This window comes from Dreissena polymorpha, chromosome 8 (assembly GCF_020536995.1).
Source record: "Dreissena polymorpha isolate Duluth1 chromosome 8, UMN_Dpol_1.0, whole genome shotgun sequence".
Taxonomy (NCBI): domain Eukaryota; kingdom Metazoa; phylum Mollusca; class Bivalvia; order Myida; family Dreissenidae; genus Dreissena; species Dreissena polymorpha.
In genome coordinates this window covers 49,354,785-49,376,448 of record NC_068362.1, presented here as the reverse complement: position 1 = coordinate 49,376,448, position 21,664 = coordinate 49,354,785, and the positions used below count along the sequence as shown (strand labels likewise).

The 21,664-nt window shown below is 35.7% G+C and overlaps 1 protein-coding gene across 5 annotated transcripts in view; it reads right to left on the bottom strand.

Moving 5' to 3' along the window:
* Window positions 1–21,664, bottom strand: part of LOC127841547 (prestin-like) — a 50,636-nt gene that overhangs the window by 23,281 nt on the left and 5,691 nt on the right. For 4 of the 5 annotated variants that reach the window (XM_052370442.1, XM_052370444.1, XM_052370445.1 and 1 more), the window contains 5 exons: window positions 20,793–21,116; window positions 18,228–18,338; window positions 6,512–6,726; window positions 4,926–5,090; window positions 3,970–4,131 (listed from right to left, as the gene is read on the bottom strand). In XM_052370442.1, coding sequence (XP_052226402.1) covers window positions 3,970–4,131; window positions 4,926–5,090; window positions 6,512–6,726; window positions 18,228–18,338; window positions 20,793–21,116 — 977 coding nt within the window. Of the gene's footprint in view, window positions 1–3,969; window positions 4,132–4,925; window positions 5,091–6,511; window positions 6,727–7,327; window positions 8,608–18,227; window positions 18,339–20,792; window positions 21,117–21,664 lie in introns of those variants that run through there. The other variant, XM_052370447.1, reaches the window with a different exon arrangement.

The window sequence follows — 21,664 nt, the reverse complement described above, 5'->3', positions numbered from 1 at the left end:
ACTACATATATATAGAGAAAAATGCCCCGCCCACTGGCGGCCATGTTTTTTCACCGATCTCGACCATTTTCGAATTCGTCTGAGATATCAATAAAACCAATGTTTTGACTATTTTCATGATGATTTGGCAAAAATTGTGACATCTAGAGTGTTCACAAGGTTTCTCTATAGCCAAATAAGGAAAACATCCCCGCCCACTGGTGGCCATGTTTTTCAACGGATCGGAACCACTTTTGAACTCAACCAAGATATCATTAAGAAAAAACATTTTGACAAAGTAATATGAAGATTGGCCATGAAATGTGACTTCTAGAGTGCTTACAAGGTTTTTCTTTTTTTGACCTAGTGACCTAGTTTTTGACCCGGCACAACCCAGTTTCGAACTCGGCCGAGATTTCATTGGGACAAAGCTTCTGACCAAGTTTCATGAAGATGGGACAAGAAATGTGGCCTCTAGAGTGTTTACAAGAAAATGTTAACAGACAGACGGACGGACATACGACGGACAAAGTCCGGTCACAAAAGCTCACCTGAGCAATCAGGTGAGCTAAAAACACAATACACACAATGTGTAATAAAGTTGTTAACGCTAATCATTACTATTCTACTATTGGTAGCGCTAATCATTACTATTCTACCTAAACGAAGTCAACGCTGTCGAAACAGCTGTACTGCACTCGCGTTTTAGAGCAATGTCCCATTTCAGTTAAGTAAGTACACTATGTTATCTACACCCTTTTGTGTCAAAACCGGATTAATCTTGATTACGAAACAGACAGAGTATGTATGCGTGGATTACGTTGGATTTAAGGGTCTCATGCCTTTGGTAATTCAGTCTTTATAATTTATTCCAATATGGGAAATAATCGTTCGTTAGGATCTTGAATTCGTCAATCGGTCGACTGACGGAATACACGAAAATTAATGCCTGACCATTAATAATGGTTTCACAGTATTTGAAGTTTAAAAGCAATAGCCTTGATACTTTAGAAGTAAAGTGGATATAAACACAATATCAAACCATATATCCAAAGTTACTAAGTAAAAAAGGGCCATAATTCTGTAAAAATGACAACCAAAGTTATGCAACTTGTCCTTCACTGTTCCCTTATGATAGTTTGCGAGTGTTCCAAGTATGAAAGCAATATCTACATGTATGATACTTTAGGGGTAAAGTGGACCAAAACACAAAACTTAACCAAATTTTCAAGTATAAAGGGCCCATAATTCCATCAAAATGCCAGTCAGAGTTACATATCTTTGCCTGCACAGTCCCCTTACGATGGTTAGTAAGTGTTGCAAGTTTGAAAGCAATAGCTTTGATACTTTACGGAAAAAGTGGACCTTAACACAAAACTTAAACAAATTTTCAATTTTCTAAGTATAAAAAGCGCACATAATTCTGTCAAAATGTCAGAGTTACATAACTTTGCCTGCACAGACCCCTTATAATAGTTAGTAAGTATAAAAAGGGCACATACTTCTGTCAAAATGCAAGCCAGAGTTATCTAACTTTGCCTGCCCAGTCCGCTCATGATAGTACTGGTAAGTAAGTGTACCAAGTTTGAATGCAAAGCATTGATACAAGAAAAGTGGACCTAAACGCAAAACTTAACTGAAAGCCGACGCTGATGCCAAGGTGATGACAATAGCTCTTTTCTTTTTTCAAAAAAAAGATGAGCTAAAAAATGACATCTTTTCATAGTATAACAATTATTGATAATTTTCACTGCTAGTTTTCACTGTTTAAAACAGTAAATCGCCAGTTTTAATTCACTGATATTTCTCAATTAACCATCTGAAAGCATAAACAAGAGGGCCAAGATGGCCCTTGTTCGCTCACCTTAGAGAAGTTGGTTCATTAAATTTTTACCAAACGTCAAACTTGACCTAGATATTGTCCAGACAAACATCCTGGTCAGGTTGCATCCTTATTGAACCAAAACTCTGGCATATGGAGTGTTTTTGTTTTTGTACGATTTGTCCTGGTGACCTTTATTTTGAGTTGAACCCCCCCTTACCACCTTACCAAACATCAAACTTTGCTTACAAAAATAATATGATTAAGATTCATAAAATCTGAAACAAAATTGTGACTTCTAGAGTGTTTACAAGGATTTTGTATAATATAATGAAAATTTGGACAGTCTAAGGGCAATAATTGTGGCATTAATTATGTGATATAGTGATATATAAGAACCAATCTTTGTACCAAGTTTCATGATGATTGGGCAAAAAATGGGATTTCTAGAGTGTTCACAAGCTTTTTGTTAATATATAAATATAAGAAAACTGCCCCCCACCCCTCGGCAGCCATGTTATTCAACTGACCGGAACCATTTTCAAACTCAACTTTCATATCAAGGAAACAAATGTTCTGAACAAATTTCATGAAAATTGGGCGAAAAATGTGACTTCTAGAGTGTTCACATGTTTTCACTATATACATATAGAGAAAAATGCCCCGCCCACTGGCGGCCATGTTTTTTCACCGATCTGGACCATTTTCGAACTCATCTGAGATATCAATTAAACCAATGTTTTGACCGACTTTCATGATAATTGGGCAAAAAATGTGACTTCTAGAGTGTTTATAAGGTTTCTCGATAGCCAAATAAGGAAAACTGCCTGGCCCACTGGCGGCCATGTTCTTCAACGGACCAGAACCACTTTTGAACTCGACCAATATATCATTAAGGCAAGCATTTTGACAAAGTTACATGAAGATTGGGCATGAAATGTGACTTCTACAGTGTCAACAAGGTTTTTCTCTTCTTTTACCTAGTGACCTAGTTTTTGACCCGGCACAACCCAGTTTCGAACTCGACCGAGAATTTATTGGGGCAAAGCTTTTGACAAAGTGTCATGAAGATGGGACAAGAAATGTGGCCTCTAGAGTGTTTACGAGCAAATGTTTACGGACGGAGAGACGGACATACGACGGACAAAGACCGTTCAGACAAGCAAATTCGTAGATTTGATATCCCCCGCAACATATGCTTTGTTTGAGGATGGGTGCAAATCAGACGGATGCTCCGGACACAAAAGTGATGGACTGACAGACAGCCAGACAACGCCAAAACAATATCCCTCCGCCTCTGGCGGGGGATATATACTCATACCAAGTTTCAATTAAATCCACCAAAGCACTTCCAAGATATGGCTCCGGACAAAAAAGTGCCTATAGTAAAAAGCATTTTTTCAAGATACAAATGGCCATAACTCTGGTTTTAACAGATGGTGTACAATGCTATTTGGCGTGAATCAACCTCTTATGCATATATATACTCATACGAAGTTTCATTGTAATACGCCAAAGCACTTCCAAGATATGGCTTCGGACACAAAAGTGACGGACGGACAGCAGGACAGACAGCCGGACAAGGCAAAAACAATATCCCTCCGCCTCTGGTGGGGGATATATACTCATACCAAGTTTCAATGAAATCCGCCGAATCACTTCCAAGATATGGCTCCGGACACAAAAGTGCCTATAGTAAAAAGCATTTTTTTCAAGATACAAAGGGCCGTAACTCTCTTTTTAACAGATGGTATACAATGCCATTTGGCGTGCATCACCCTCTTATGCATATATATACTCATACCAAGTTTCAATGAAATCGGCCAAAGCACTTCCAAGATATGGCTCTGGACACAAAAGTGCCTTAAGTAAAAAGCATTTTTTCAAGATACAAAGGGCCATAACTCTGGTTTTAATAGATGATGTACAATGCCATTTGGCATGAATCATCCTCTTATGCATATATATACTCATACAAAGTTTCAATGAAATCCGCCAAAGCGCTTCCAAGATATGGCTCCGGACACAAAAGTGCCAGCCGCACGGACGGCCGGACAGCCGGACGGACAACGCCAAAACAATATCCCTCTGCCTCTGGCAAGGGATTAAAAGCTCACCTGAGAAATCAGGTGTGCTTAAAAGAACAATAATGAAGTTAAAGTTCATACCACGATGAGTTCAATGGGAACAGGCATGAACATTTTCGCCTTCAGCTTTGGATTCTGGTTGATGTAGGTAGACACGCTGTATAGGATCGCTATACACACCAGCGACATGAGTACTGTCACATAGTTCGTTTGAGCAATCTTCGAGAAGAAATCTATATAGGTCTGCAAAGTTACAATGAGAAGTATTTGTGTTAATTACTACAACTCTTTCTAGTTTAAATGCCACAAATGAATATTTTTTTACACAATCGATTCTTATTTTTTCAGGAGAAAATTATAAGTAGATTATATATTTAGCTTGAAAAAGATACAAAAGAGTGTAACTGAAAAGTTAATTCCATACAAAGGAAGTCAATTGAATCAATGTTTGCTTACAGTAAAATCAACAAAACTTTCTTTGGCTGTTTATAACAACTAGCAGGTTCTTCAATAAGAACCTTTTTCACATGCGTATCTAAGGTCAATATTAAATGTAACAAATACATTTTTTACCTACAGACAATATTGCTAGCAATTGTACTGTTTAAAATGCTTGTTTTTATAACATCAATGATACAAACAGCCTAGTCATAGTCATAGTATAAAAATATCACGGAGAGAATGCAAAACAAGTGTATCTGGCACAGAAACATCAAGCTGATACAGTTTTCTGCTAATTCCAAGGCACACAGTCACCAATCAATTCTTAAACTCAAGAATAAAGAATACACTTCGAACTAGAAAAACCAGTTCTCGCAATGAACATGTACAGGCTTCCAATGGATAAAATGTCCTTAATAACAAAATAAGTAGTTTAAGTTGGTTCATGCCAAGTTTGACTCAAAATTGAAGCAATTTTTGAACATATTAATTTAAAGAATATTTTTTATTCTTATAAAGTCTAAAGCCTAAGAATTGTCAGGTGAATTTGGGCCCAGGACATGTGCAGGTAAATCAAGTGCAGTAAAGTGCCTTACATAAACCAATTTCAGAGCACCGTTGTATCGCTCAGTCTTGATGGCGAAGATGTGCTTGATCTGGCTGGTGAACACATGACATGCCGCCCCCGTGGTGAATCCCGCTATGAGCGAGTCCGACAGGTATACGGTCACAAAGCCCAGCCGAAATATGCCCATCAGCAGCTGGAAGAAGCAGACAGAAAATTGCAAATAGTTAAATCATTAGCCACAGAGATATTTCCCCGTTTCTAAATAAAATGCATAAGGTAGACCCATCCAGATTTGGACTGTATTAAATCAAACAAAATTGTATTAGATGATTTAAAATTCTAAAAATTCTTAAAATTGCAGGAGAAAAGTAGATGTCACATTACAGAAGTTAAGAGTGAGCAGCATGTTGTGCATGTGCTTATGAGTTTGGTAATGGACACATTTGCTTCATGCTCATCCATATGAGCATGGCAAAACGGGGTTAAATGCATGTGCGTAGGCTAATCAGGCATGATAATTTTCGCTTCAACTGGGCTTTGGCTAAGAGGAGACTTTTGTAAACAAACATTTCCAGAAAAGAGGAAAGTGTAATCCCTGATAAGCGAATGTGGACTTCACAGGCTAATCTGGGACGACAGTTAACAAACACTTAGCCCAGGTTTTTCCAATTGCAGTTCATATAATAATGCCTTCTTGAACCACTACAGCCAAAACAACTGCAAGAAATAATGGACAAAGGATTTTTTCTTATTACATATAGTTCTACAAGTAGTTCAAAGCCCATGAAAAAATATAGCAAATGAAAGAATTGTCACCTGGGGACAAAAAAGGAATGGGCTTGGATGTCAAATGCTCAGCAGAAATGGATAGCAAAATACTGGAAATCCCTTTTCAATTCAATGATTAGCAACAACTGCTATTGTAAAATTAACATGTCGATGAATTCTGGGGGAAGAGAAGGCGTTTTATGATTTTTGTTGCATCAATATGCCTCAAGTGTTTTATTCGAGGCACATATTGATAGCAAATGAGTCTGCTCTGACAAAAACGGGGGTTAAAGCATGACTGTGTGTAAAGTGTGGTCCTAGTTTAACCTGTAAGAACCTCGGGGATGACACTTTCCTCTTTTTTGGTCTTTTTAGTTTAACCTTTACCACTCAGAAGCAAAGTGAAAATGACTATAAGCAAACAGCATAAAACCATAACAGCCTGCGAGTAATTCGCAGTTTGTTTAGGTTTTATGCTGTTTGCTGCTCATCAGTAACTAAGGTTTCGTAATGAAGCCTTTAAAACTTTAATTTAGTAACAAAGGTATTTAATTAAATGTAACGTTCAAAGGGACTACAAATGCTTTAAAATAGGTATCTAAGTGGTAAAGAGTATAAGCAAGGCTCTTCATAGTAAATATCCAGTTTAGGTTGAAAGCATTGATCCTGATTAGCCTATATAATCAAACTGTTTTCACACATGCATTTAGCCTAATTCGCATCGAGAAAAGCGTAAATGTTTGTTTGTAGAGATCTCAAATTCAGTCATAACTTTAACTTGCTATAAGATCTTTGATAAGAAAGGCCAATGCATTGGCAGTCTGAAACAACAAACTTAAAAGTTACCTGAATAACACCAGCAACAAGAGAGACAGACATCGCAAACTGCAATCGAATATCAAGCTCCTCTGCACTCATTTCCTCCGTGTTGGCCAGAGGATTGGTGGTGTTTGTGTGTGTGTCATTCGGGGTCAGGATAGGGATGCTACTGTCCTGGGACACAAGGCTGAAACCCTTGCTAACCGTAGACCCAATCATCAGGGTGGCAACAGCAAACGTACCTGTAAGAGGCACAGCTTTTTTCTGTCCAATTTTTTCATGAAATTTGAATGATTTGTATTTATTTTCTACCGCCTCCACCTACACAACTAACTCTAAGGATTTTTTTTATTTATTATTATAGTATCTATATGGGTATATGTTTGACGATTTTGCTATCATTTGCAAATGTTACCAAACAAGATTTGTAATTATTGTTTTCGTAAGTTAATATTGCTATTTGTAATTGCACCAATTTTTAAACTGTACAAATTATATTCCTGAAGATTTTTTACAATAGGAGTTCTTTATGATAGCAGTCGTAAATATCTGTACAAGCAAAGTAGCGAAGAAATTTGCCTAAAGATTTGAGTTTAAATGGAGTAGAGCACATTTTCAGCACTTGGCAATTAGCATTATAAACACAGATACATACACTGATACACATTGCTGGTATTATCTAGATTAAACATGCAGGCCTTCAACTGGTTTCCAATAGAAAAGAAGGAAAGAAATAGGTTTTCTGAAGAAAAAGTAGGAAAAGTAGGAAGATTATCAACAAAGAAAGTAGGATTAATAGGAAGGATATCCACATCTTATCTATCTGTGTAAACCAACTCTTACCTTTACAAATGATTATTCTCACCATTCAGAAAGCTACTAATGTGTTGCAGATATCTTAGTTGCTGATACATGCCAAGCTTCTGTAGTTGAAACCTGCAGCCATCGGATGCTCACAGCATAAAATGTTTGCTATTTTATTAGTTACATAATTTCAGAATCATGTTTTTATAATGTTGTTAGCATTATTGAGATCATCTCACAGCACACAGCTAACACAATTATAACATATGCAGTACAATAGTCTGTACTCAAGCATTTAGGTTCACATTATCAAAATAACAATATTCTACAAACAGTTGGGTCAACTCCAAAAGCATATTCAGAGCATGTTATATCCATACTGCCATATAACGTACATTTAAACCTTATCTAAACTATAACTAAGTCCAAAATTATATTTTGCATTCCTTAAAATATAATCTTAGGACAAAATTATTGGTAGAAAACATTCATAGCATGCAGTATTTGCATCACCTTAAACCAGGACAATGTTACAAGAAAGTGGCAGAAAAACAGATAAAGCTGCAGCAAATGGCATGATTTGTTTAAACATCATGTGCTGATCAAAGCTTTAAGATATTGGTTACTTTCAAATGTTAAACACACAAACACATAATAAGTTATAATAATATCAGTTAAAACTTAAATGGACAGCACCTTTATAGTGGCCACACTTTTTTTTTTATTGTTGCTTGTTACATTTACAGATAAGCCAAAACAGTTTAAAGGCAAATATATTCAAGCTTGGACCAATAAATGAGATGTTTTAAGATAACATCTGTTGAATATCAGGAAGAGAAAATACCAGTAGTCAAATTTTTGTAAAATTCCCTGATAACTAGTTTTTTTGGGGGATTTTTTATAAAGTCCCCGATTTTTCTCTGGAAGGATTTTTTAACTGATAATTTCCCATGTTTTCCAGAATGTGTGGTCACCCTGATCATATAGTATTTTTGATTATAATATTTGATGTTAGAATTGTCTATTTAAAAGTAACCAAATACCCCCACCAGTGCATCATTGGATTACATATATTATTAAGTGTTTCCAGAGATGCTTCTGTAGTTGTAACCATATAAAAACTAGCAGTCCTATTTATTTTATGCTTTCCGGTGGTTTATAGAGAAATATCAGTGAATTAAAACTGATAATTTCACTGTTTCAAACAATGAAAATTATCAGTGAAAATTATCGATAATTTTCACTGTTTATGTTAAATGACGTCATTTTTTTGACGAAATGACGTCATGTTCCCAACGAAATTCTTTAGTTAAACTCTTTAACAATGTATATAAACTGTGAAATAAAGCATAAAATAAATAGAAAATTTGTTGGATTCGATGGATTATCGATTTTAATTCACTCGTGATCATAGAAAATATATATTTTCACTCGTGGCTGCGCCACTCGTGAAAATATTATTTTCTATGATCACTCGTGAATTAAAATCGATAATCCACCAAATCCAACAAATATCCTCTATATAATCAATAACTTCAATATTGACCTTACAAACTACAATTTACATCAGATGGCTGGAGATGCTTGTCACACCTTTCCTCAACAGGAAGTTGTCATTTTAAAGCTTATACATTCTGAAAATACAACTTACAAAAAAAAAATTTTTTTCTTCAGCAAAAAGTAGGAACAGTAGGAGGTTTTAGTTCAAAAATAGAAAAAAGTAGGAAGCAAATACAAAAGTAGGAAAAAGTGGGAAAAGTAGGAAACAAGAAACTGTTGGAGATGGGTGATGCTCCCCCAATTTTTTTGTCAAAATATTGCACTATATGTTCAGAGCATGATAAAAGATAAAAGGAAAAGTCTTAAGGGCAATAATTGGGGGACAATAATTTTTTTAAAGAAAATTTCAACTCTGTGAAAAACCATCCGACCAGAACCCGCTGATACTATGCACATCTCCTCTTTGTAGAGAAGCTTCCCATAAAGTTTAATTGAATTCCGGTCTTTAGTTGCTGAGAAATAACCCGGGCAAAAAGTGTGCGCGGACGGACAGACGAAGCAACGACTATTATGCTCCCCCCAAAATGAATTTATGGGGAGCATAAAAATCGGAAGAGTTGAAGGCCTGAACATGTATAACTGCTTTTTTTACACTCATCGGTGTAAATCTTCAAATTAATAAAAAAAATAATTTCAGAGTTCTACAATTTCTTGGAAACACCTTTTTTATAATTTCTTTTCATAAAAAGAACAACCTGCAGTCACTATACAGAAAAACATGTAATTGTACAGTATTAAGGACTTGAAAGATAGGAAAATAATAACTTATTTTCACAAACAAAGTTGGAAAATCTATGCAAGAAACAAATCACATACAGATATTGATTTTTTTTTATTTGTTTAAAAACATCACACCAAGAAGGGGAAATAGATCATGAATGGGCAAACTATCATCTTGATACCAGGAGTTGCGTCAATTTAAACATTCAGTACAAAGATTTAAGCGAATGATTTATAAACATGTATGGAACACATGTTAAACATCAAACTCATGACTTTATGATGCACATGTTAATGCATTTGCCAAATTTATATTCGCAAGGAATAAAATTAATCTCTTATACTGCTGAACGGGTTCAAAACTGATAAATTTTTACCCATGTTGCCTGGAATATTGTCACAGAGTTACAAATATAATTATATTATTATTTGATTTTTGATTGAGTACATTATAAATTCATACAATACAATAGTTACAGTTTTAAAGATATTGAATTGATTTCTGTGAATATGTTTGAATATGATTTCTTTGTCTACTGAATTGCAGTAGAAGGTTACTTGGAACCACATGTTTAACTTGATATTGATTACATTGTGTTAGTTACAGTCTTGGGAGTCTTCTAATGTTGAATTCACACTCAAGATGCAGACTGTATGCTGACTGTATGCTTATCAGCTCTAGCTATAAATAATGACTGTGACTAAAGATTCTTAGACTAGGTGCTAATTAATTACAGTCTTATAGAAGTAAGGAAGTAAGGTACTGTATGTTGGATGAGAGATAGATATGATTGGTCAGTGAGATGTGTGGGTATGACTTGGCATTAAGGATCTGTATGATCGATGGATGAATGAGAGATTGGATTGGTCAGTGAGATGTGTGGGTGTGACTTGGTATTAGGGATGAGAGGGTTTCAAAAAGAGTGACAAGTTAGTTTTATGAAGGAAGGAAGTAGAGGTCAGTAAGAGAAAAGTTAGAAAGTCAGTTACAAGTTAGAGAGACAGTTGGAAATAGGAGGATGGAATTTGTTAAAGAAGATCTGATAAGAATTTAATAGAGTTAAGAAGGAATGCTTAAGAATGCAATATGGGAAGATGGAATTTGTTGAAAATTATGTGAACTATTTTATAAATGAATAAAAGAGTAAACGCAGAAAGCGAGTTATGCTATGCCATTAATAACAAGGGCATAGATTTCCCCCGGTCTGGTTACAATATATTAAAACTAACCTGTTTGTTCATAGACTGGTTTCATTTTCTGCAGGAAGTGTTTTTTCATACAATGCATCCGTGCAACATTTCACTCCAATCTTTGGAATAATGGCTTTAAGCGAGACTATACGATTTTTATATGTGTTAAATTGTAATATATTGATAAAAATATGTTACAATAACACAACATAGACAAGAAAAATTATACATTGAAGACGAATTTCATAAAATGCAGCAACGACAAATAAGCGCCCAGATCCATGTGACGAAAATATTTCGTACATATTTTCCTTCAATAAAGAATTCGTCTTTTTATTAGGATCGGAGTTAGTGTTCCTGTGTCGTATGAATAGATATTGTTGCAGGAATTTAAAATGAACCGTTAAACTAAATTTAGATTCACATCGTACATGCATGATATACATGCTAGCGAATTTGTCTGTACAGACATTTTCGATTTCAGAATTAAATATCTGGCTAATTTCGCATTTTTCGACGCATGTTCTTCTAAACTTTTATTTTAGTTTATATTGAATATATGTATAATAAGTTTTTTTTACACATTTTATATAAATTCACAAATACTCGACAAAATAATATAGTCTCGCTTTAAAATTAACAAGAAATATCTTTAAACAAGAGGGCCAAGATGGCCCTAGTTCGCTCACATGAGAGGGGTCGGTTCATGCCATCTTTACCAAATGTCAAACTTGACCTAGATATTGTCAAGACAAATATCCTGTTCAAGTTTCATCATTATTTCATCTGCGAGTCATGATCAATTTACCTATGAAGTGTCATGATCCTAGGCATAAGCATTCTTGAGTTATCATCAAGAAACCATTTTACTATTTCAGGTCACCGTGACCTTGACCTGTGACCTAGTGACCTGAAAATCAATAGGGGTCATCTGCAAGTCATGATCATTTTACCTATGAAGTTTCATGATCCTAGGCATAAGAGTTCTTAAGGAATCATCCAGAAACCATTTTATTTCAGGTCACCGTGACCTTGACCTTTGACCTAGTGACCTGAAAATCATTAGGGGTCATCTTTGAGTCATGATCAATGTACCTATGAAGTTTCATTATCCTAGGCATAAGTGTTCTTGTGTTATCATCTGGAAACCATTTTACTATTTCGGGTCATTCTGACCTTGACCTTTCACCTAGTGTCCTGAAAATCAATAGGAGTCATCTGCGAGTCATGATCAATGTACCTATGAAGTTTCATGATCCTAGGCCTAAGCGTTCTTGAGATATTAACCGGAAACCATTTTACTATTTTGGGTCATCTTGACCTTTGACCTAATGACCTGAAAATCAATAGGGGTAATCTGCGAGTCATGATCAATGTGTCTATGAAGTTTCATAATCCTAGGCATAAGCGTTCTTGAGTCATCATCCGGAAACCATTTTACTATTTTGGGTCATTGTGACCTTGATTTTTGACCTAGTGAACTGAAAATAAATAGGGGTCATCTGCGAGTCATGATAAATGTACCTATGAAGTTTCATGATCCTAGGCATAAGCACTCTTGAGTTATCATCCGGAAACCATTTTACTGCTTTGGGTCACTGTGACCTTGGCCTTTGACCAAGTGACCTGAAAATCAATAGGGCTCATCTGCGAGTCATGATCAATGTATCTATGAAGTTTCATGATCCTAGGCATAAGCGTTCTTGAGTCATCATCCGGAAACCATTTTACTATTTTGGGTCATTGTGACCTTGATTTTTGACCTAGTGAACTGAAAATAAATAGGGGTCATCTGCGAGTCATGATAAATGTACCTATGAAGTTTCATGATCCTAGGCATAAGCACTCTTGAGTTATCATCTGGAAACCTTTTTACTCTTTCGGGTCACCATGACCTTGACCTTTGATCTAGTGACCTGAAAAACAATAGGGGTCATCTACGAGTCATAATCAATGTACCTATGAAGTTTCATGATCCTAGGCATAAGCTTTCTTGAGTTATCATCCGGAAAACATTTAACTATTTCAGGTCATCGTAACCTTGACCTTTGAACTAGTGACCTGCCTAGTGACCAGACAATCAATAGGGGTTATCTGCGAGTCATGATCAATGTATCTTTGAAGTTTCATGATCCTAGGCATAAGCGTTCTTGAGTTATCATCCGGAAACCATTTTACTATTTTGGGTCATCATGATCTTGACCTTTGACCTAGTGACCTGAAAATCAATAGGGGTCATCTGTGAGTCATGATCTATGTACCTATGAAGTTTCATGATCCTTTGCATAAACGCTCTTGAGTTATCATCCAAAACCATCTGGTGGACGGACAGACCGACATGAGCAAAAAAACAACAAACCTCTTCTTTGAAAGGGGGGGGGGGGTCATAATGCAAAAACTGCCCCCCTCCCAGCATTTTGAACTCAACTCTCGTATCAAGGAAACAAATGTTCTGAGCAAATTTCATGAAAATTGGGTCAAAAATGTGACTTCTACTGTGTTCACATGTTTTCACTATATACATATAGAGAAAATTGCCCAGCCCACTGGCGGCCATGTTTTTTCACAGACCCCGACCATTTTCATACTCGTCCGAGATATCAATAAAACCAATGTTTTGACCAGTTTTCATGATGCTTGGGCAAAAATTGTGACTTCAAGAGTGTTTACAAGGTTTCTCTATAGCCAAATAGGGAAAACTGCCACAATGTATACATAGTGAAAAATGCCCCGCCCACTGGCGGCCATGTTTTTTCACCGATCTTCACCATTTTCGAACTTGTCCGAGACATTAATTTAACCAATGTTTCGACCAAATTTCATGGTGATTGGGCAAAAATTGTGACTTCTAGAGTGTTAACAAGGTTTCTCTATAGCCAAATAAGGAAAACTACCCTGCCCACTGGCTGCCATGTTTTTCAACGGATCGGAACCACTTTTGAACTCAACCAAGATATCATTTAGACAAACATTTTGACAAAGTAACATGAAGATTGAGCATGAAATGTGACTTCTACAGTGTTTACAAGTTGTTGTTTTTTTGACCTCGTGACCAAGTTTTTGACCAGGCCAAGATTTTATTGGGACAAAGCTTCTGACCAAGTTTCATGAAGATGGGACAATAAATGTGGCCTCTAGAGTGTTTACGAGCAAATGTTTACGGACGGACGGACATACGATTGACAAAGACCGGTCACAAAAGCTCAGCTGAGCAATCAGGTGAGCTGAAAAGGGAGACAACTCTGTCAATTTTAAATAATTTTTCATTTGCAGTAACTTCCCTTGTCATGATAAACTATATAGTGTTCAAAAGCTGTTATTACTATATAAATATAAGGGTAATGACCCCCCCCCCACAGCGGCCATGCTTTCTTACCGTTCCGAACCATTTTCGAACTCAACTGTAATATCCAAAAACACATTTTCTGACCAAATTTTTATGAACATTGGACCAAAAATGTGACCAAGAGTGTGCCCATGTTTTCACTATATACATATAGAGAAAACTGCCCTGCCCCCTGGCAGCCATGTTTTCTCACCAATCTGGACCATTTTCAAACTCGTCCAAGAAATCAATAAAACCAATGTTTTGACCAACTTTCATGATGATTGGGCAAAAATTGTGACTTCTAGAGTGTTTACAAGGTTTCTCTATAGCTAAATAAAGAAAACTGCCCCGCCCACTGGCGGCCATGTTTTTCAACACACAGGAACCAGCTTTGAGCTCAATCAAGATATCTTTAAGACTAACATTTTGATTAAGTAACATGAAGATTGAACATAAAAAATGACTTCTACAGTGTTTACAAGGTTTTTCTCTTTTTTTACCTAGTGACCTAGTTTTTGATCCGGCACAACCCAGTTTCGGACTCGGCCGAGATTTTATTGGGGCAAAGCTTTTGACCAAGTTTCATGAAGATGGGACAAAAAATGTGGCCTCTAGAGTGTTTCCGAGCAAATTTTTACGGACGGACGGACATACGACGGACAAAGAGTGGTCAGAATAGCTCACCTGAGCAATCAGGTGAGCTAAAACGATATACAGTATTGATATTTCAATGAATGAGATCAAGGATAGCGAATGTCTTTTTCTGTGCAGTTCTTTGCTGCATCACACGCAGTACGGAAAGTCACTCACCTGAGATAAAAAGAAATGACCTGTTCTTTGCAGCCAAAGATATCAATGAAGCAAAATAATGTTATATCCAAGTTTCATGAAGAATGAACAACAAATAGCCCCCTGGCGGCCATGTTTTTTTTAACAGACCTGAATCATTTTTGAACTCTTCCAAGATATGTCCAAATTTCATGAAGATAATGTGTCTTCTAGACTATTCACATGTTTTCACTTAATACATATAAAGAAAACTGCCCCACCACCTGGTGCCCATGTTTTTCCACTTATCACAACCATTTTCAAACTCGCCGGAGACATCCACATAGCTTATGTTTTGACAAAATTTCATTATGATGAGGCAAAAAATGTGACTTCTAGAGTGATCACAAGCTATTTTACTGTATAAATAAAAGGAAAAAGACCCCCCCCCCCTGGTGGCCATGTTTTTTTACCAATCCAAACCATTTTCGAACTCAACTGTTGTATCCAGGTGTGGTATTGCGGTCTCGTTTGCTTACGAAAGTGAACCGGTCATGGGATGGTTACGGGTTATGTTACTTTGTGAGCCCTTATGTAATGCAGAAATATTTATTGGACAAACGCTTATTTCCGGTCAGGATGACACTGCTGATTGGTTATAATTCAATTAACTAAAGGTATTGCCGTTTACTTAAATATAATTTTATAAACATATTATTCAACAGTAGGCTGTTTTACACTTAACAATTTAGAAAATAGGAAAATGTATCGATTTTATATTTCATTTCATTAATATCGTGTATCATTCATAACAGTTTTATTTTCAATTTTCTGACATCGTTTTAATACATAAAGCCTGAAAATGATTAAATCTTGATAAATGAACTCTGCAAATAAGAAAGGTAAATCTTGACTTTGAAGGTTATTCTGCTTCTGATTTCTATCTCCAGAAACTTTTAATTGAAATTATTTCTTTATTGTTTTCATGGAGTATCACTTTGATATGTGTTAACATATCTTAAATATCATTATATAGAGTGAATTATTATGGAATATAGATTTGATATGAAGTTCCCATTTAAAATTACATATTTTTTGTTAATTGTTAAAAACATGCATTTGATACTTATTCTGTGAAATAAAATATATCAAACACTTCAACTAGCTTGTATTACTGACCACTGATATAAAAATCTGGCATAGAGCACAGTGAGAGGGTTATTTAGTACCTAGGAATCATGATTCTGTCAGTCTGTGGTCATTATCAATTTGTTCAGGGCAACTCATGCTGGTTTTCTAACTGTATCAGACACTACCTGGCTAAAGCTGAGTGGTAAAAAGTTACACACTGCAATGATCAATATCTGCAGGGAATTTCTAAAAAGATGGCTTATCAGTAAAAGTTCCCATTATAGATTAATTTGCTACAGTCTGATAACAAATGTGACAAAAAAATAAGTACAGATTTACTCAAGAAATTGCAACTTAGCCAAAAATATCATTATACTAGAAAAATTGGCATTTTGAAGTATTTACCCTTTAAGTGTTTTGAAACCAAGGGGTCTAACATATTCCAGAGCAGAAGAAAAAATAGATTGGGAAACATGAGGCTAAATAAGGGAGATATTTACTGCAAAATTGTGTACATGATGTCTTTCTTTCAGCAATCTCTTAGTTGATAGGCTTACCATAAGTAATAATGACTGAAACAGTTATGTCAATTATGAAAATTTTGTGTTATGAAAAATTAAATAATACAGTTAATGGTACATTGTATATGACAAAATAAAACCAAACTTACATGTACTACACAGGAAACAAATGTTCTGACCAAAGTTCATAAAGATTGGGCAACTGAATAAAATAAATAATTTTAAAGAGGTTATGAATTAATGGTGTTATGTTATATTTAAGTATAAATATTGCACGACGAATGATCTGACCAAGTTTCATGAAGATCGGACAATAAATGTGGCCTCTAGAGTGTTAACAAGATTTTAATATAGCCATATATAGCCACATAAGAAGAAATGCCCTGCCCCTTGGAAGCCATATTTTTCAAGCAAAGGCTACAATTTTTGAACTCATCCTAGATATCATTGGGACAAATTATCTGAGCAAGTTTCATGAAGATTGGACAATCAATGTCGCCTCTAGAGTGTTAACTAGGTTTTACTATAGCCATATTAGGAAAAATGCCCTGCCCCCTGGCGGCCATGTTTTACAACCCACCGGCATCATTTTTGATCTCGTCCAAGATATTATTGGGATAAATCTTCTGACCAAATTTCATGAAGATTGGGCAATAAATGTGGTCTCTAGAATGTAAACATGATTTTACTATAGCCATATAAGGAAAAATGCCCAGCCCCTTGACAGCCATGTTTTTCAAGCAAACGTAACCATTTTCAAACTCATCCGAAATATCATTAAGACCAATCTTCGTACGAAATTTCATGAAGATTGGACAATAAATGTGGCCTCTAGAGAGTGAACAAGGCAAATGTTGACGTCGCACAACGTACGACAAACAACAGACGACGGACAAAAGGCGCTCACAAAAGCTCACCATGAGCACGTTGTGCTCAGGTGAGCTAATAATATTTATCATTGCATTGTTGAAAACACATTAAGAATCTATTATTGACATACCATAATTATATTGCTGAATATCTTCATTTAACATATTTCTGGTCTAAAGAAAATTCCAGGTCACCTAGTTCACTGATATCGTCTTTTAACGCTTATTTTACTGGCCTCGAACTCCAGTGATGATCTGTATATAAACTCTCACATTCACACACTTACCGTGAATTGACCCGATACCTCGCGGGTTGAAATGCAATGCATTAAAGTGAGGCCTCGCTTCCACTGCTCTTTATACTTTTACATGTTAACATGTTGACAGAAATATGGAAGGAAGTACTAAATATGAGAACATAGCCTTTTAGTATAAACGCTTTTGCGCTGGTAATTCTCTGAAAATAAAAGGTGTTCGCTCAAACTGTATTGATGTCGAGAATTGAGTGTAAAACTGTTCTATCTATAAAGCCTTTTCATTAGAGATAAAATTGTTTCATGCAGTAAAACAGTGTTACAAAGATGCGGATATGTTTCCAATGTTCTGGTGGTATACTCAAATCAGCCAATGGAATAAATGAAGTGTATTAATTCGTATCTAGCCGCGGGAAATTTTATATGAATTTTATTGGACACTAACAAAGGTAAGGTAAGATGAAAAAGCTGGCTTAATACAGCTACGCCGAAAAATGCACTAAAACCACAGTAATATGGGTGGGTTTCTTTGTGCGTTATGTGGGTGTTTTTTTTAAATATTTATTCTTCAAAAATTTGAATGATTTAAACAATTACCCATAGAGACGTGTTTGGAAGCTCCCAAAAAGCAATACAGCAGCACTGGGAAAAAGGACATGTAAAGTCCAAACACTGGTGGCAGCGTCATCAACATGCCATACGCCATGCCTACAAATGAGTTACAAAGTGTCAAATCAAGGCAAAGTGACTAATAATCAATAAAACTTACAATAAATATGGTGTCTGACGTTAATGTATTATGTGCACAATGAGGTTTATAAAAAGAATAATTTAATTGAGACAAAAATGTCTAAATACATTTGAAAATGAAAAATAAAACAAGAGCAACGCATAACGGGTACCACGCTCGGCTACGGGTGCAGTTTTGAATAAATGAAAGCTTGTCAGATTTTATTTTTTTTTAAAGGTCACAGTGACCTTGACCTTTGACCTAGAGACCGAAAAATGGGTGTGGCGTGTAGAACTCATCAAGATGCATCCACATTGAAAGTTCAAAAGTTGTAGGTGGAAGCATTTTGATTTTAGAGCCAATGTTCAAAACCTTAACAAAATGTTAAAGTTTTAGCACCAAGTGGACGGCGGACGAAGAGCTGGCTATGACAACACCTCAGGTTTCCTCCGCAAACGCTGAGCTTAAAGTACTGTATTTTGTGCATTTGAAATCAGACATAAACATTGGAATGGACATCATTTTGGTAATTTTCTCCATCAACACCCTTCATTTCATGTTCTGAATATTTTTTTGTAATATTCTGTCTAAACTTATTGTAGAATAAGAACTTTTCCATGACTTTTTATTAACAGTGGTGTTACTTTTTATCATTTAGGCTGTATTTTAATTTTCCTGCACACATGGACAAGTTGTCAATTTTTGAGGATTTCTAAAAATTCAAAAAACTGCAAACATGTAACTAATAATAATTAAGATGAACTTTGAATGGCTACTTCATCCAGTTCAATCTAACTAAATTCAGTTCAATCAAACTTATGAGGAGTGAAGGACCAGTTTTTACCTGCCCATTTAAAATGGGTGTGATTTAAGAGCCACCACAGGGGAGGAAAATGCCCTACCCCCCTTATACAGTTCAACTAAACTCGTCATTTCTATATTGATCCCCCAAGGTTTATTTCTTTTTGTAAAATTATTTTGAAATTGAATGGGAGAAATCAGCTGAAAGGAGGAGTAATCACACCCCTGATTGGGCTAGAATTAAATGACCCTCAGTAACAGATTGATGATTCAACTATTTTCTAATCCTTTGTCCCCTGTTGCCCCAAAATAGGATGCCTCAAACATTTATAAAACATAAAACTAACGCTAAGGACATGGCACGAATACCATATTTTAGATGGGTTATCATTATTGGCAACTTTAGTCTTTGGTATTGTTTTGTTTTTCAATAAGGATTATTAAGTTATTAAGTACCAGTTTGCTAAAATGTGTCAATAAAAAAAACAAGAGATGAGTTCTTCAGAAACACACTGCCCACTATTGCGCCGCTTTGAAATAAATTGTCAATATATCATTTGGCAGGTTTAGAAATTATCTCCCTTTTAAAGCTTATTAATTCACTTGGATTGTATTTTTGACTTTTGACCTTGAAGAATGACCTTGACCATTCACCACTCAAAATGTGCAGCTTAATGAGATTCACACACATGCCAAATATCAAGTTGCTATCTTCAATATTGCAAAAGTTATGGCTAATGTTAAACGTTTTCGGACGGACGGATAGACAGACAGACTGACTGCTATATGCAACCTACTGGGGGCATAAAAATTATTAACTTCAAAATTAACAATAATCTGTGGACAGTCCGTTAAAGCAAAAATAATTGTCCGGGACTTGTGTTCAAGCTCAAATTAACAGCAAACTTAGTGTCAACTTGAATAGGACAAGCTTGTACAAACATATGGGTTCAATGTCAGAATATACTAAATTACATGTATTCATATCAAAATATTTACACAAGAGCTGTGTATGTGTCATTTACCCATTTGTAATATGTCCTATAGCAAGATTTAATCATCATTTCTTTTGGCAATCAATTTGTCACCAAGTGTCTTTTGACATATATGTAATAAAGTCTGGTTGAATCACAATGGAATAGATGCGACTGCTCTGCATGTGCCTCTTTTGATGAACTTAATAGGCCAAACAAAATGTCAATGTTTTTTCAAACCTGTCATATGAGCAAAAGATAAAAAATGTTTTCATAGCCATTGCAAAAAATATATTAATTTGGAAACATTCTGCAATTGCAATTGTGCAACAGAATTAAATTTATATACAGACTTTAAGTGGTCTTCAAATATTAAAATAATTTGTGCACAAAGTAAAAAACACATATCAAACTCAAATGAGCCATACTCTTGGATAGCACTGAGTTTAATGCATGTGGTCAAATTGTTGTACCAGATTGACCTGTGCAGTCCTCACAGGCTAATCAGAGACTCAAATATGTCTAGACTGGATTTTCACTAAGAAAAGACTTCCTTTAAACACAAATTCCATAAAAGCCAGTTCACAGGCTCATGTGAGACAACATTTGAGGCACTTGCATTAAGCCCCATTTTCCCAGAGCGCTGGTCATATATACCTTGAGGAATGTGCATGACTCCAACAGTCAGCCCCGACACAATGTCCCCAAGCAGATCCGTCCTGATATTGTAGCTCTTCATGATGGGAAAGAAGGGGAACAAGTTGAGCAAGAAACCCTTAAAGCAGCCCAGGGAGCACACGCATTTCGACACCTTCTTTCGTAGCGCCTCTTTGACTTTAACCGCAGGTTTTTTGCTCGGCTCAAAGTTTTCATCGAGGTTATGCTGATTGAAAACCTGTCGCTGAACGTGCAATTTCGGGTTGCCATTTCTGTCCAGATTGCTGGCCCTGATCAGCTGATCAACCTCCTCTTGAGCTTGAGCTGAAACAGGAAATAGAATCAGAACTTCAAAACAGTTGAAGTCACATGTAAAGTAAGAATTGGCAGTCTAAATGTCAGTAACAGACTACTGCAGCTGTTACTTACACAAAACTCATAATTGAATATTCTCACATGTAACTGAGTTATCAATGTTGTTCAGTATTTGGATGTGTTCTAATTCCAACGTGCATATTATTCCAATCAATATTATTCCTAATCCATTATTCAGAGTCTTTATTATTCCCCATCCATATTATTCTCCATCCATATTATTCAGAGTCTATATTATTCCAAGTCTATATTATTCAGAGTCCATATTATTCAGGCTCTATATTATACAGAGTCTTTATGATTCAAAATCTGTTTTATTCAGAGTCCATATTATTCAGAGTCTATATTATTCAGTGTCTATATTATTCAGAGTCTATATCATTCAGAGTCCATATTATTCAGGCTCTATATTATTCAGAGTCTATATTATTCAGAGTCTATATTATTCAGAGTCCATATCATTCAGAGTCTATATTATTCAGTGTCTATATTATTCA